Source organism: Genypterus blacodes, unplaced genomic scaffold, assembly GCF_046128005.1.
Source record: "Genypterus blacodes isolate CSIRO-AG114 ecotype Tasmania unplaced genomic scaffold, CSIRO-AGI_Gbla_v1 ptg000067l_1, whole genome shotgun sequence".
NCBI classification, from domain to species: domain Eukaryota; kingdom Metazoa; phylum Chordata; class Actinopteri; order Ophidiiformes; family Ophidiidae; genus Genypterus; species Genypterus blacodes.
Window position 1 is genome coordinate 3,601,333 of NW_027466879.1, and position 16,370 is coordinate 3,617,702.

Here is a 16,370-nt window from a genome sequence, read left to right on the forward strand (position 1 = left end):
ATCCACTACAAACTTGGCACAAACCTTGCTCCGGCATGTGTATTGTTTTATTTGAAATGTTTTATTTGCAATAAACGAATTGTGCAAATTATAGTAGTGGGAGCTTGGAATCATGAATGGATGACATCATATATGACGTCTCTCTCACTCTCTCACACACACACACACACAAAGAGAACTGTTGTACTGTAGCATTCTTACTGAATGCCAGAATAAGAAGGGTAAAAATGAATGTAACATTATTTTAATTTCAGCTATTGACACTTTAAGGTTTATTCTCCACATTCATGTGTTGGTGGACGTAGGTGTGTAAGGGAACATTTTCTAAAACTCTTGATGGCGACCCTGTGTTCACTAACATAGAACCCGAGTACACGTTGTGTAAATCAAGACACAGATGTGAAAGTCAAAGTTTGGATTCTTGGTTTAATTGAAGCCAGGTCTGACAGACATGTTTCTTATCTTTGTCAGCGTAAGAAGCTAGAATCCACATGGCAGCTTAGAGGCTACATAATTGTGTTAAAGTCATACAATCAAAATTCTGAATTAATTCAGGACAGAATGCAGCCAGCTGAGTGGTTACAAAGTCTTGGTATCCTGAATAGAAAGGACTGGAAGCAGAAGCTTATAGTCTCCTATGGATGTATAGCATACTGTCAATAGGGGCAAAAGGCAAATCAGTTAACACACACAGAGGGAGTCACTTGCAACTTAGGTTTGAGTAAAAAAAAAAGAAGTTACAATTGTTCATTTAATCTTGGGAGCAGTACTCAAACTTTACAAAGAGCAAGTGCAAGTTTGAAACCAAGCAGCATGAGAGCTTCATCCCACTCGGCTTTACGCCAATTTAGTTTTTTTTACAAATGTGGCCACGGTTTCGTCAATAAAAATTAAAGTGACTGATCAGATTGAAGAGGGAGACGTGTTCTTTGAAATCTAAAATTGTGTCTGGATTCAACCAAAAAGGTCAACGAAACTCACGTCTAAGGAGTAAGTTAACACATTACAGATAATCTTAAATGGGCAAAAAGTCTGAACCTGTAAAACAATGCATTTGTTTGGTGAATCCATTTCAGGATGTCCTTTAAAAAAGGTGAAATGACAGATTTATAGACAACTGTATATCAAATTCACAATATCACAGAGACTCTGAATAGATAACAACCAGGGGGCACTTTTTCCATAACTTAAGCAGCAAATGCAGATAAGGAACACAAGGTTATTGTGTCGGTACATTTGTAAAGAGCAGTTCACTACGAAAAGGTGTAAAAGGCAAGGCGAGAGGAGAAATATGCATTCTGTATCTGAACTGTAGCAACAGGGAATCGATACAACTGTCCAAGGGAAAGTGCTTATATTTCAACATGTGGCGGCGGCGGCGTGGCTCCTGGATGTTCTTGTTATTGTGCTTCATTCATTTCAGCAACAGATCCCCAGACACACACTCCGCCCATTCACGAGACAAAACTAGAACTAAATAATAATAAAGATCTTCATTCTGATCAAAAAGTAAGTCCGGAGCAAGTGTAGCATTATCGTTTACGACAAATGAAATCATGCAAACTGAGACTCTGCACACCAATGTGGTCTTGGTCTTGTGGTTTTTCCCTTACAGAGTAAACAGAAACAGAAAAGAAGTCAACTCCAATTGCATTGTATTCTATCCAGTTTAGAGAATGGACTCTACCAAAAACACAACCCAACTTTAGTTAAAACCACAGATATGCTTGAGTAAGGCATGTATACCCTCGTTTCTTCTATGCATAACTTCGTGTCAGGGCATTAAACCCAAGACTCTATAGGCAGGCCCAACATTTGGAATGCAAAGGCTCCATGCGAGGGAAGGAGAAAATGGCCACTGGTTAATCATATGGATTACTAACAACGACACAAGCAGGAAACAGCGACTAATATGCATCTTTGGTTCCATTTTCCAATTCTCTCCGAGTTACTTTTATGCTATTGTTAGTCGAATAACAAATAGCTGCTCTCTTTACAAGTGCCACGAAATCTGTGAAAGCTGCTGAGGTGCTACATCCATAGGATTAAGTGGGGGCCTTGCATAAGGATCTTAGAATGACAATGTACACTTCATTCATTTTGATTTGACTATGGCCTCGTGAAAACCATAAATAATATTACAGATCATTTGATATGGTACGGTATGTCTTAATTAACAAGTGAACAGAAATGGCATAAGACAATTAGGAAACCCCTTAAGGACACAAAGATCAACTAGTAGCAATCCTGTAAAAGGCAGGGGGCCCAGTGGGGCGCCCTGGGAGCTGGATACTGAAGGCAAACGTCATTATTTTTAATTGGGCACTCAAACAAGATGACAAACAACAAGACCTGACCGGACAAACACCGGACAAACACGATTCCTAGGGAGGTGCGTTTCTACGGCTACATCACGTAGAAGAAGCTGGGAATGTTTTTAACTGACATGCCGAGTACAGTGTGGATACAAACATGTGAAACCAAAGAAGGGCAGTGCTGTCAAACATTGAGGGATATGATAACCCATTTTGTTCAAGCCACGGCAAATCATTGTGTGTGTGTGTGTGTTTGGCCGCAAAGCGAGTGGTTTAAGCCACAGTGAGTGTTCGTGGAGGGGACCCAAAGGTTTCAACATGTGGTTACGTCTGAATCAGCAGCCTTTACAGTTTCTATGAAGGCATTCAATCTATTACTCCATTGAACACTTGTCAACTAGGCCCCAGAACGTTTATTTCTGAAAATAATAAAGAGACCACAGGCTTGTTGTACAAAAAGCAAAAAAAAAATAAAAATGAAATAAATTATTTGGACGACAAGAAATGGACAAAAACCTTTTAAACCGTCGGTGCTACAGTGCATTTCCTCTAATGTAGACAAGCACCTCTACTATGACACGAACAGCTAACTGTGCCAGGCACTTGGGAGTTATAGTAGGAAAGATGCTGCCCAACCCCCTCCCCAAATATACACACAAACACCTGCAGCCAAAAGAAAGGGATTCTGTCGCATCCTCGACGCCTGTCAGTGCCCAACCGGTCTCATTTAGTCAAAGAACCCAATTTGGACAGAATTGCATTTTCCTACAAAATCGAAAAACTAAACCTGAATAGAAATGTTGATATTTGTATTTACAGAATCCTTTTTGAGATGACGCGGGCCCGAGCAATGGGGCCGACGGTACGGTATCCTATCAGCTATCAGGACTTGTTGTGTTAGTGTCAAGACATCTGTGGCGTTTTAACGTTGTGTGATACAGCCGACTGTTTCCAGAAACAAATCAATGGTGCAGAGAAAAACAAAATAAGGAGCAGGACCTTTAGTATAAATACATCAGCATGGTATCCAACCTTTTTACACTACATATTCTTTCAAGTGTTTTAATTATTTTCCTCCTTGAATATATTTAGAGTTTAAATACCGTTCCAAATCGCAACCTAATTCCTTCCTATAGATGAGCTGAACCACAGGACCGGAGCAGAAACTGAGGCGCCTGTAGTTCCAGCACATCTGTCCCACCCTCAGGGAGTGTGCACACGTTACCGTCAGCTGACGTCCCTCACAAAATAACATTTACAGAGGAAGCGAGGGCGGAAATAAAGCCAAGCCGTCAACACGTAACATCTCAAACACCTTCGTCTGCGTTACCTCACTCTTCCCATCTCGCCAGAGCACCTGCGTATCCCGCAGCGTCTGAAAATCATTTTGGCGTAACCACTAAGTGTGCTGAATAAGGTCGATATTGGGAATTTGGTCAATGTTGCGTTGCTAATCATGTACATGTTTGTGAAAGTGTTAATGCGGTGGGGCCATGCAGCCGTTTTTTGTTGCCTTCACGCTTCGTTCTCCGTCGGCGGTGGTGTGTTGTTAGCTGAAACCACGGAGTCTTGTTTGCGTGTCATCCTGTCCAACTCCGCCTGGACATCAGTCAAACCCGGCTTCTGCCCTTGGGAAAATAAAGAAATCGGGACAGAAAAAGCCAAAAGTAATCTCCTGTAGTGTCTGTTTGTGTTCATTTATAAACTTTTATGGCCAGCAAGCGGATGGATGGCGGTTGGATGAGGATGCGGTCCCATGCTGAAGAGCGGTGGCACGCCGCCAGTTAACACACATGCAGTATTAATCATTACACAAAGAGAACGAACACACAGTCATGGGTTCTCTTTTCAGCGTTAGTAGAGATGTTAATGCTGCTCAGGGCTGAAAACAACAAGTACATGTCAATGGACTCAGGCAGAGAGATGGGTTAATGCGACCTTTCACCTCCTCCTCATCTCACCCATTAGCCCAGGACTAATGACTGCTGGAGGTGCGGCTACACATGCAAAAACACTCGAGGTTACTGAAGTGAGATAACAAGAAGGGAACAGCTCGGTTAAAACTGCAGTACATGAATGTGAGTGACTGACGTTCAGCTTGTGATTGCTTCTTTGTGGTCACGTGACACATGCTGCATACAGGCCTGGGTAAACTCCTTGAGGTGTCAGAAGGGTCAGAGTGGACAAAGACGACAACCGGTCTCCTTTTTTAACCTTCTGTCAAGCTGTAGAGATAAACCTCCAGACAGCAGAAGGGTCCGTTTCTACTCCTTCTTATCATCTGATTCAAATCTGCATTGTGCTCATGTGGGCTGTGTGCCATAGATATTAGCCCACATTAATCTATTCCAAATTAAAACAGCTTTGGCTTTTATACAAGGACAACTGGTAACCACAAGGAAAGAGGGTGGAGTGATAGGAAGACTGTGGATGAGAGACCTGGCAGGTCGTACCTGTTTTCTTGGCGGACCCCTGCACTCCCGCTCCAACTGCTCCGCTCCCTGGGCTGCCTGGGGATCCAGTCTTTTTACTCAACAAGCTGTTGAAGAAGTTAGCCAGCACTCCTTCATTGGCAGCCGCTCCTACGCAACAGACGAGATATGTTTGTAATTGATTCCACATATAAATACTGTGGAATAACAAGCAGGAGATCCTCAGGGAGAGCTACAAAGAGTGTAACATTATTATATGCAGGCAATAATAAGAAAGCAGTGAAAAATGGCAAATTTAATGCAAAAGTTGGCAATTTAATTGTGCACAGTATATTATTGTCCTATTATCAGTTCTGCATTTCAGTTGAGTTTAAATGATGTCATCCTTTCTGTCATCACTATTCCCCTGTGTATGTCTCCAGCTGTGATCATTTTTAACATTGAATAAGCCTGCTCCTATGCGGGTTTCATCGCACAGATCTGTTGCTATGACAACGGCTCCTTGAAGTGCTTCCAAGATCAGACAGATCCAGGATCATGCCAAATCGTTAACAATTAAATCCTGCTAACTAATTCATCCTTGCACAGAGAACAGGCCCCAGCTCAAGGCTTCTTCAGGAGCTGTGACCTCCAGGGAGCAGTGTTCAAACACTTTGAGGAGAGGTGGAGAGTTTTATACTACAACGATCAAAGCAGGCAGTGTAACTTTAAGGGTTTATACAAGCCTGTCTACCCCTATCTCCATATTTAATCAAATGATGTAAGCTACAGGGACATCTAAGAACACAGGAATGCTGTGAATTTCTTTTTTCATAATTCCAATATAACATCTACCGCTGTCACGGGGCTCTTACCTTTCAAGTTTGGATCAGGCTTTTTGACAGTTGTCAATGGTGAGCCACTGGTCACATTGGGCTGGCCGGCACGACCCGCAGGCCTGGGGGAAGCTGAGGACGGCCTTGCTGGAGACTCCTGTAACATAACAAGAAGTTATTAGGATGCTGTTGTCGCAAACAAATGGCTGGGATTGTACACTCAAAAAAAGAAGATACAAGGATGAATGTCCAGGGATGTAAACACACTCACTGTTGGTCCTCTTGGTGGTGTGGCTGGCTGCTTGGCTAACAAAGACTGAGGGGGAAAGTTAAAAATGAGTCCTGGGTGTCGGTCTAGCAAATATCAACCATATATGTCACTGTTTGAGCGATCTAAACAAGCATAGGAAACACAACACTCCCTGGAAAAGACTTTCTACTGCTACACTGTGGCATAAACGAATGAATGTGGCTACATCAGTAATACCGTGAGATACATAACGTGGTGAAGAGACACTTACCTGTTGTTTCATTAGGAACACCTGCTCATCCTCTGCATTTATCTCTTTGTCATGAACAAGCTGTGAAGAAGAGCAATAGAGAAGAAGAGCCATCAAACAATGTGAGCACAATATAATACAATATTAATGAATATTGACAAGAATGAATAATTGTTAAACTCTAAGTTCTGTACCTTTCGTACTGGAGGCCTATTGATGACGTCTTCAAATTGATCTTCAGGTCTTATTGTTGAAAAGTTTTCATGCAAAATTGCAATTTTCTTCTCATTATCCCATCCAGATGGACTAACAGGAACACAGAGACAGATTTAAATATTTAGTACTTAGTTATGGCAGTGAATATGGAAAAAAGGGATTCAAAGATTTGGGACCGGCGGTAAAAACAAAGAAACTTACTGACATTAGTAAAAGAAAACACAAATCTGGAACTGTTTTGGCAATTTGCCTCATCTCCTTAAGATCATTTTCCTCAGGACTTCACTTACATGAACACTGCATCTTTCTCCACCACTAAGGCCGCTGTGGTGAACTGGAACTCATACACTTTATGTACTATATATTTGTAAAGCAGATCCAGGTTCTTCTCCTCTTTCACTGAGGTGTAGATCAGACCCGCTCCATCTGTTTGCTTGTGTTAAGGCGGCAGCAGTAGAAGATAGGATTAACTTGAAGTGACCATTGGCTGGCTCCTTTGTAATAATGTTCTCAATTCAATTTAGCAAATGATATAATGTTTGATGTTGATGTGGGAACAATATACATGCATTTCTGTGCAGCAAGAGGATACACTGTAAGCAGAACTGCCTGATGTGGGACTGGATGAAATCAAAGTGCTCGTCTCTGTAGTCATGCTCCTTCTCTAATACGCTGATGGCGTCACACTGAGGAGGAAAAAGAGAGACAGATTCATGTCAAATGTAAGAAAGTATCAGCACTCGCACAGACTACAATTTCAAATGTCCCTGTTTTTGGAGCAGCATGTGAGCCCAAACAAACTAAACCCATCTCATTCGATCTCGTTCGTTTGCTCCCGGGAGGAAAACAATGTCAAGATGCAGGCCACAGAGCCCCACCCTGCCTCTGAAAATGTGTAATTCTTCATAGTGACCACAAGAGGGAGAGGGCTGATCACTGAGTGCTGTTCACCCCATTTTAGTATTAATCTGAGCACTGAGCAGGCATTTCCTCTAATTAAACATGACCGTGCCAGTGTCTGATTAACAAGGCAGAATGCAGTCGCACAAAATAAAGAGGAACCCCGTTTTCCTCTATTGATTTATCATGCACCCTTTAAAAATGCAGAGAATGAAAGATAACCATGGGCCAAATGTAAATGCTCTGCAAGAAGCAATGGCGACAGACAAAGCACAATCGACCTTTCCTAGTCCCAGCAAGCACATGGAGCACTGCTGAGGGCAACATGCTGTTCTTCTGCAGACAAATGTGCTTAGAGCAAAGTATAGCTACCAAGCAAGTATAATGGTGGCTTTTATTAGAGGATGTGAGCTGGAGGACACTGCTGAAGCAGCACAGACAACTTGTTCATTCAATAGTACAATCAAAAGTGCACAATGTTCTCTTCTACACTTCAGTTAAGAGCTTTACCCAGTGCATCATGACTGAATATCATGGCTCTCTGTCTGACCTGCCTGACCGTCAGGACTCTGACCATGTATTCACGCTCCATATCCTGGAACCTGTGTGAAAACCTTACCTTTGTGCAAACTATTAGCACTGGAATGCCCAGGTTGTGTGTGAGTGTGTTGTCCCCGAGGGGCAGCACGACCGCCTCGTCCTCCCCTCCTGCTGGGGCCCGTCGCTGAGGGGAAGCTGGGGTGGCATCCTCCGGCTCCGAGTACTCTTGGAACGCTTTTACCACTAATGGACGGACAGGGGAAGGGAAGTGTTCAGACCATTAGTCCACCTACATACAGCAATTTGAAAACGCTTACTTGTTCTGTTTACAATTTCCATGGACGAATGATGGCATCGATTCTAGCCACTGTAGGTTTTGGATTATTTCACTATTGTATCATCGTGACACACACCTAATAGACAAAGTGAATGAATCCATGCTGAGCCCTTAGAGGAAACCCACACAGCCTGGCAGAGGCCAAGCAAACTGCACCATGGTGGCCCGGGGCTCCGAGCAAGGTGCTTTGATTCTGTTAATGTTTCTGTACTTTTACTGCTGTGGCAAAGGGAAACCATTACAGACTAAATGAAAGTGGGAAAGGACAAAGACAACGACTTTAACCCCACAAAGGTCTGGTTATCTGCTCTACAAATAAAGGTGAGGTCAAACAGCACCGACACACACAAAGACCATGTCTGAAATGTAGATTATCAGTAGGAAACCTTCTCAGTGGCTGCATTCAACATTGATCTCAAAGACCTTTCAGTGATACAGATAAGATATAAGGTGGCAGCAGCTATTTGAATGACAGTAGTCCAGCTGGAAGCCTGTGTTTAGATTGGAAAGAGGCTTCCTGTTCTGGGCAGAATGTAGTTTTACAGGAGGTTGTAAAGAATGCCGGCCTGGTCTGTGCAACTCTCCATAGGATTAGCACAGCAAAAACAACTTCCAACAGCTGCTAGGCAACTTTCAGTGACAAAGACTCAAAACAAAAATACTCATAAAGCTTGCCTGCATACCTTCCCCATACATTACAGCTAACAAAAGACTTCCTGTTTTGTCACAAGCCACAGCAGTCAGACTGACATGTTGTTCTTTTCAGTGTGCGGCCCAGTACTAAGTTAATCCTGCAGACAGCTCCGGCAGCCAGAGTCAGAATGTCCAGCCCTCTTAGAGAATTCTGAGCGCCTCGGTTTACGTCCCTTCCTTCCCCTGACGCTGCAGCTGGAGGGGGAGGGAGCCATGATGCAAGATGCCTGCAAGAGTGCCTGGACAACAGCCACTCACACAAACCTCTCACTCAGTCTATCTCTGACTCTCTGTGGCTGTCTGTCCCTCTTACTCACTCACACAAATTCCCTCACTTCATCCATCTGCTACCGCTATCACAAATAAAGGAAGATGTTTCATCTAGATCAAATGCATTACGCTAGCTGGAAGGCAGGACATGTCACTGGGTGGGGTCCAAAAGAGGAAGAGGAGCAGTTGCCCTAAAAACGTTGGGCCAACAGTCTCCAAAATCCCCAGCTGGGTCTCAAAAACTACCCAAAGCATCAATAATGTCTTATTTAAAATCCCTTCCATAATCAAAAGAGGGTCATGGCTGCTACTTATGCAAACACACAGCTACTGATCACATGGTAGTGTTGATGTTTTACAACTGGGACACCTCCTCCACATAGATCTAGTCATGCTCATCTAACACAGCTACTTGAAATGGAAAACTATGAGACAAAAACCAGCAAGAGTAAAGCAGTTGCTGCAATAACTCCTACTTAGTCATTATCATCTAAAATTGGCTCCCAACTTCCTTTTTCTCTGTCCCACGTTTCAAGAGGCACAACACAATGTTTGAACATATTTAACAGACATGATCGAACCAATCAAATGAGTTAAAGAAGCTGATTTCTACTAGACTACTAAATGAAATGGCAGCAAGCAGGGGAGGACAAACAAAACACTATCAACCCCCTGCAGGCTGAGCTAATTTGTCTGAACAGCCCGAATCGTTCAGAGCACAAAAGAGTCGTTTCATAAAGTCAAAGATGAGCCACTCGAAAACCATCAGGAGCCCCATCATCTGAGCGCAGCGTCGCAGCATCGATCTGGACGACTCGCCCGCAGTCACAACACACACACAGCTGAGGATCACGGGAGCTTTCTGACCATGACCTAGAAACATTCATGACAATGTGTAATGTTATATGGTCGCCTTCAATGCTGCGCGGTGGAACAACCTTCTTATCCTTTCAGCAGTCAGTCCAGATCTGATTACGCAAGCCTCCTTTTTCTTCCTCCCTGGCTACTTAAGACGCCTCAGAGAGAGTTATTCATACGTAAGGCCAGATTCAATTAGAGCCTGATATTATGAAGTCAGTCAATTGCCCTGGATTAAGTCATATTTGATGTAAATGAAAAATAATAAGCATGGCTCCAAATAAGAAGGAAATTCAATGTGATTTATGTTGATATTCATTTTTTCTGTATCAAACTGTTGAGATCCAATTGGCAGATGTTCTGAGGCGCTATAGTAAAATCAGCTTTATAATGTAATACGCTCAAACATTAACAATGAGCTGTGAGCTAAATGTTTATTTCTCAGAGTAAACTCCATTTAGAGTCAAGCAGTACTTACTATTCTGCTCCATTTGTCTCATCTCCTCTGGAGGGATCCTGAGCTTGTCTAGGTGGTCACGGAGCACACTGGCCCATTTCTGCAGCGACTCCATTATGGTCCAGGGCCGTGACATGTCCACGACAAATACAGCCAGGCAGTCGTGTAGTGACTGAGCCGACACAGCAAACTTCAGCAGGCCTTTGTGATGCAGGTCCCCATCCAGGATCCATACGTTACATCGAGTAAGGTCTGCAACAGAAAAGCACAGGGCGAGGCTGTTATCACTTTCTTCTGACTATTTTCTCAATTCTGGGGTGGAACAATAAGAAGCTGCAGCTATTTAACTTTACCATCTCTGTCCTCATCATGGACGCTTAAGTACAGATACTCCAACCCCCTCCCTTTCTTGTTGTGATCAGCTCCTTGAAGTTTTGCCATAAGTGTTGTCTTTCCTGATCCATCCTCCCCTGGAAAGACATCAGGTCATCGTTGTTATTAATATTTTTATTGTTATCATTGATAGCAGGAAGCATTTACAGTTGGCAATAAGAATAATATCATGGCGACACCTTATCCTGTATATGTATGCATGTATACAGGTGAAAACAAACATTCTACCTTACTAATTTTCAAAAGAACTTACCAAATACCAGTATATTCTTTCCCGATGGCAACTTTGAACTTGACCGAGTTGAGACTTCGCTCAGTATTGACGTCCTACAAGCAATAACAAAGACACAGACAGTGAAGTAGAGCGAGAGAAAGCTGGACTGCACCTCTAACACGATGACAGCTCTTATCTCACAGCCCGATCTCACAGCAATGGTGACAAGATATACGATTACGTCATGGCATTCTTAAAGCAGTGGCAGTTCACTCTTGCAGCTCTGCTAGCCCATTGACAGTTAGCTCAGTGATGTGTCCACCTCACCAACAGGAAACGATCAGTCAGACAGAAGCCATAACCGGCAGATTACAGATCAGGATCTGAAACCGCGGAGCCCGTTTCATTTAACATTTTCTGAAGTATACCGAGTGGTTATTTCTGTCTAAACCCGCCTGTTTTTCTACAATCTATGTCTGCATAACTTAGCCGTTAGCTTGCTGTATCCTGCTGAAATAGCTCAAGTATTTAGATGTAGTCGTGGCGTGAATCATTTTAACTATGAAACATTGCGAATGATCGTCTTCATTTAAATCTTTATTTACGCAGTTGACATTTAAACGGAGAGATTATATCAGCAAAAATCACTGCTGGCAAACCTTTGGCTAACTACAGTGTAGCTAAGCAGTAGCTTTAGTTGAGCTAATGTTCCAGCTAGCCGGGCCGGTGCTTGGTGAGGAGGAGCCGGCAGTGACAAAGCACAACCGCGGCGTGTATCGCTTTCCACAAAGGAACTCAAAGGAAGACAAGACGCCGTTAAAGTCAAAGTTAAACTTGCCACAGATTTTGCCCCTCTTCCTCTTCATTGTTATTGTCGCCTGCCCCGGCTGCGCCCGAGAGCTGTTTCTCCAATACGGGAGCCATCTTCTCTCTCTGTAGCCACAAAGGCAAGGCCCTGCTGCCTGGCCAACACAAGCGCCGCCCTCACAGGGGTGCGTTACATTCACTGCCTGCTGCGTCCCGCCTGAGCCCGCAGAACACCGCTTTCACAAATCCAGCATCTTTTCGACCTTTTGGAAAACAAATTGTTATAATAAGTATATTTTTAAAATTGTAATTGTAATTTTTTGTAAATTGTAATTTGATTTAATCTAAATGCCATTTGATTGATTGTATAAATTTAAGAAAATATTCAATAATTATAATATTCGCCTATACTCTTAATGATTTGACCTGATGCTGTTTCATGGCGTGTAAATAAAGTTCTTAAAATGTTCTTCTACCTTGTGAGCACCTGTATATATCCGTCCTATCAAAAAACATGACCACATTAACATTAACAACATTACCTTCAACAAATAAAGATCAAAGCCCAATATGTTACATGTGTCATGGAGTGTTTTGGAATTCCAGTTAACTTTAATCCGCAGCACTGAGTTGGTATAGTTCAGAAACGGGATATTTTGTCTGTCAGTAAGGAGAGGAGAGGGAGTTACCTCTATTATTGTAGTAATGTTATTTAATACTCGGTAACTATATTGGGCAATCTCAATATTGTTTTGAGTTTGTTCAACACTAACTAAAGGGTAATATTGTATGTACCCTTTATTTTATTTTATTTTAGTGAAATCCCCGCTGCACTCAGTGCACAGTGGTACGTACTCGGGAGAACGTGTGTGGGTAGAGCTGAGCGACACAGGTATGTCGATGGAGCATTTCGCTTTTAAAATGCACTTCAATGTTTTATTCACAGTAGAATTGCTTTGTTCTGAGAGAGTGATGCAAGAAGTTTGGAGCAATTAAAGCCGAAGTCTGTAATTGATGGTATTTAGAAGCTAAACAAGAGATAATATCACCTTGTTCTGAACTGTTTGTTTTTTGCCGCGGTTGGAGAGCTGCATTGTGGGTAATGAAGTTCTTATGGGGAAACTAAAATGAATCTAAAGCGTATTGTTTCTTTTCTAATGCTGTGTGTGTGCGCGCGTGCAGTGTCGCTGTATTCATCCCGTGGTGGTTTAGACACGTGAAGGTGGCATATTTGTTTTACTTTACTTTGCTTTTGTTTTATATTGTTATTTCATGTTTCCGTCACTGTTTTGAGAAGAGGGTGTGAAGTTCACCGATGCAGTCCCCGTCACATGTTGTATCATTACAGGACAATATATTATGCTATCATTGCAATTATTAGATTTTGTCAGCACCGAATTAAAATGTTAAGATATATTTGCCGTGTAGATTTTATTTGGGTTGTGTAAATGTTTGGTGGTATTCCGTTTGTATTTGGAGCTGAAAGTGTTTTGAGAAGAGGGTGTGAAGTGAACTGATGCAGTCCCTGTCACATGTTATATCATTACAGTGAGGGAACCCAGAGAGCTGTGGTGTTGTGTTGTGTCCCAAGTCCGCCTCATATGCATGTTTCCTCTTTTGGCAGAGTTTTGCACTCGGAGTGCTTTTGAGTCATTCGTAATAGTTACCGGTGATTGCCCCCGGTAGATGGCGCTCATGTCTTCCTAAAGATTAAATTGATGAAGACTGGCCTACAAACTATACAGAACTAATTGGAGGAAATGTGCTTTCCTCTTTTGATATTATAGCATATCCTTATAAACTATTGTTTGTTATAAAGATAAAGTATATCCATCTATCTTATGCCCTCCTCATCACCTTCAATGAAAGCCTTCACACTGCTGCCTCTCTTACCCGTTGAGAAGGCTGTGTAGAGCTGGACAGGAGTGACCACAGGCTGAGGAAGATGCCACCTCACTCATTCTCTTGATCCTGACCTTTTAGGGAAGATCATCATGGTTCTGCCGTTGTGAGGAAGGCTTTCCTTGACACATATTGCTTTGGCTCAAGGTTGCTTAAATCATTTATGATGCCACACTCCCACTCTGTAGTTCATCACTATTGACATGCTGTCATTTTCCTGCAGCTATAATTGTGACGTCTCCCACTACTATAATTTAGCAATGCCAATAAAACACAACCTAGAAATGGAATCCTGAACAATGTTTCTGGCAGGTTTGGAGATGATTGGAGGAATGTTGTGTGTTGTATTGACGTACATACACACACACTAGTAGAGGAAATTATCAAAGCACTATCAGAAGATATAGAAATATGAAAGTTCTGTGTAGACCTCACTCTTGTCTTATATGTATTTGTTATAGCCTCTACCTATAGATAGTCAGGTAAAGTTTATTTGGTAACACATACACTATATCAAAGAGCTTTACAGGCCCACAACAACAAACGGTTCCCGACCCAGCCCAAAGTTCTGTAGGAGCACAATGATAAAGACGCCACCCAAAAAGCATAGCAGAGATGTGTACACAACTCTGCCCCTCTGCTGTCATGAGGGAGCTGACAGATTTTGTTGATGCAGATTCAGAATTAGCAGAGAACACCCACATGTTTATAGCCACATCACTGAGCTGACAGGGAAGTGTGGGCTGGCAACAGAGAAGCAAGAGGAGAGGAGAGCCCAAGGCCCAGACAAAAGGAGGCAGTGGAAAATCTGTTCAAAAATATTAGATAGAAATCTTGTGTATCACAGCTGCAGTTAAAGTCAACACTGACCGACATCTATGTGAGTCACACACACAGGCACACACATTTTTTGGCAGTCTAATCTTACATAGCACCATTAAAAATCAATCTCAGTTTAATTTTTCTAACCCTAATGGTCTTTTGATCATGCATAAGGTCACAACATGCAGCCACATAGCAGCTGATTAGCACGCATGCACACACAAACAGACACACACACATGCATACACACTAATCAGTTCTGTATCAGGTCCAATCAGTTCAGAAAGTAATATTTAATGAAATCGTCTGTACTGTAAATGCCCATAGAAAGTTAAATAACAATCGTGACAGCAACATTAAATAGTCTATGAACACATTCTTGAATCAATTGATAAAGCTGATAAACAGGGCTAAGATATACAACTACTACTCTGATGTTGAGCACCCACAACCTTTTTTTACACCTCATGGACACTTCTAGACTTGCAGCCAGTTGAGCTTTGAACATTGGCTTTAGGGGGCTTTCCTCAGGCTCCCCCATATGTCTGAGTCCCTCATCTGAGTGAAGTCGTTGGTTGGGATGCTTGTTATTCCCATGGGAGTGCATACCAGACCTTTCACATCATGTGAAACCCAACCTTTCCTGCCCCTTTGTCACCATGGAACCCCGCTGCCAACTGGGAGAGCAAAATAGTTTGACCTTCTCTCTCTCTCTCTAACCAATAAACCAGAGCCTTCTGCATGAATCTCACACTTGTGTTGTGTTTTGGTTCATTGTAACAGATTAAACTCCCCTGAGGGTTATTATGTGAGATGTTCCTAATGGTCTTCCATATGAAGTGTGTTAAACATGTTTTGCTTGCAGTCCCTCATTAGTATGTGTTAGATGTGTGTGTAGAGTGACAGTAGAGGGTGCTGTCCTCTTAATAATACTCCAGTCTCAACATCTGCAAAACTCTGATTGAAACAAATGCTTATTTAAAGAATCCTGAAAATCAACAGAAAGCAAATCCATCCAGTAAACAGTTTAATATAATATAACATTATATTCTATATGGTCCAGGGCCCTCTCATATATAAGGTAAGGTAACATAATAAGCATTCCTAAGAAGAATGCCTTACTGACAGACAAAGTTTGACATAATCAAATCATCGCTCAAACTAATTTGATTTCTCGTGGCTCCATTTCACAAAAATAAACAATTTGGAAAAACGTGTTTGTGTGCACAATCAGGAAAAGATAAAAATCCCATCCTTCCTAATGCTAGAAGACTACAAGTAGGAATGAGCCGAGCCGTATAACTCTGCATGCATCATATCTCATTAATGTAGACGCTTTGATTGGAGGAGATAAATGAGCTGTCTGCTGTCTCCACTGTCCCTCTTGGGTTAAATTGCAAGGGCCGGTTGTTGAATTTCATTAAGTCTCACAGAGACCGAGCGTGGCCCATTAACACGTAGAAGGCAAATAGCAACCAGGCACAATGCATCAGAATAGAGAGTGAGAGTAACACTCCCATCCTCTTCATATAGCTTCACAGTCATGTATACATTTAAAGCCAAGCACTGGATAACACACACACACACACACACATACTTCAGACTGTTTGTTCTTGTGTACATCTATAATGGGATTCATATAAATCACTTTTTGTCATCATGTAGATTCAATTAAGCACTTCTGTACCATTTAAATCAATTTGCTTAGTGCAGTCAGTATGCTTTTACATGGCTATGCATGTCTTGACATTTGGTACATATGATGTCACTTTATTGGTGTGTGTGTTTGCTACACAAGAAGATGAGCAAGCATGTTACTCCACTGAGAAAAATGGAAACGAGGAATTCAAGGAATCACTACGATTTTCTATGGTGTGTGTGTGTGTGTGTGTGTGTGCA

At 42.2% G+C, this 16,370-nt stretch overlaps 1 protein-coding gene across 3 annotated transcripts; it reads right to left on the bottom strand.

Moving 5' to 3' along the window:
- Window positions 1-400: 400 nt before the first annotated feature.
- On the bottom strand, window positions 401-11,926 carry dync1li2 (dynein, cytoplasmic 1, light intermediate chain 2). Of its 3 annotated transcripts, none has more exons than XM_076155539.1 (13): window positions 11,779-11,926; window positions 10,980-11,053; window positions 10,687-10,803; window positions 10,355-10,585; window positions 7,798-7,961; window positions 6,871-6,964; window positions 6,569-6,704; window positions 6,257-6,368; window positions 6,084-6,143; window positions 5,834-5,878; window positions 5,602-5,719; window positions 4,769-4,897; window positions 401-3,938 (listed from the first exon to the last, which is right to left on the bottom strand). In XM_076155539.1, exons 1-13 carry the CDS (start codon window positions 11,862-11,864, stop codon window positions 3,922-3,924), a joined length of 1,383 nt encoding a protein of 460 aa, XP_076011654.1. In that variant the 5' UTR covers window positions 11,865-11,926; the 3' UTR covers window positions 401-3,921. The 3 variants fall into 3 exon arrangements, with proteins under 3 accessions (XP_076011654.1, XP_076011651.1, XP_076011653.1); XM_076155536.1 differs by having other exon boundaries at window positions 401-3,943; window positions 11,779-11,925; XM_076155538.1 differs by lacking the exon at window positions 5,834-5,878 and having other exon boundaries at window positions 401-3,943.
- Window positions 11,927-16,370: the final 4,444 nt, after the last annotated feature.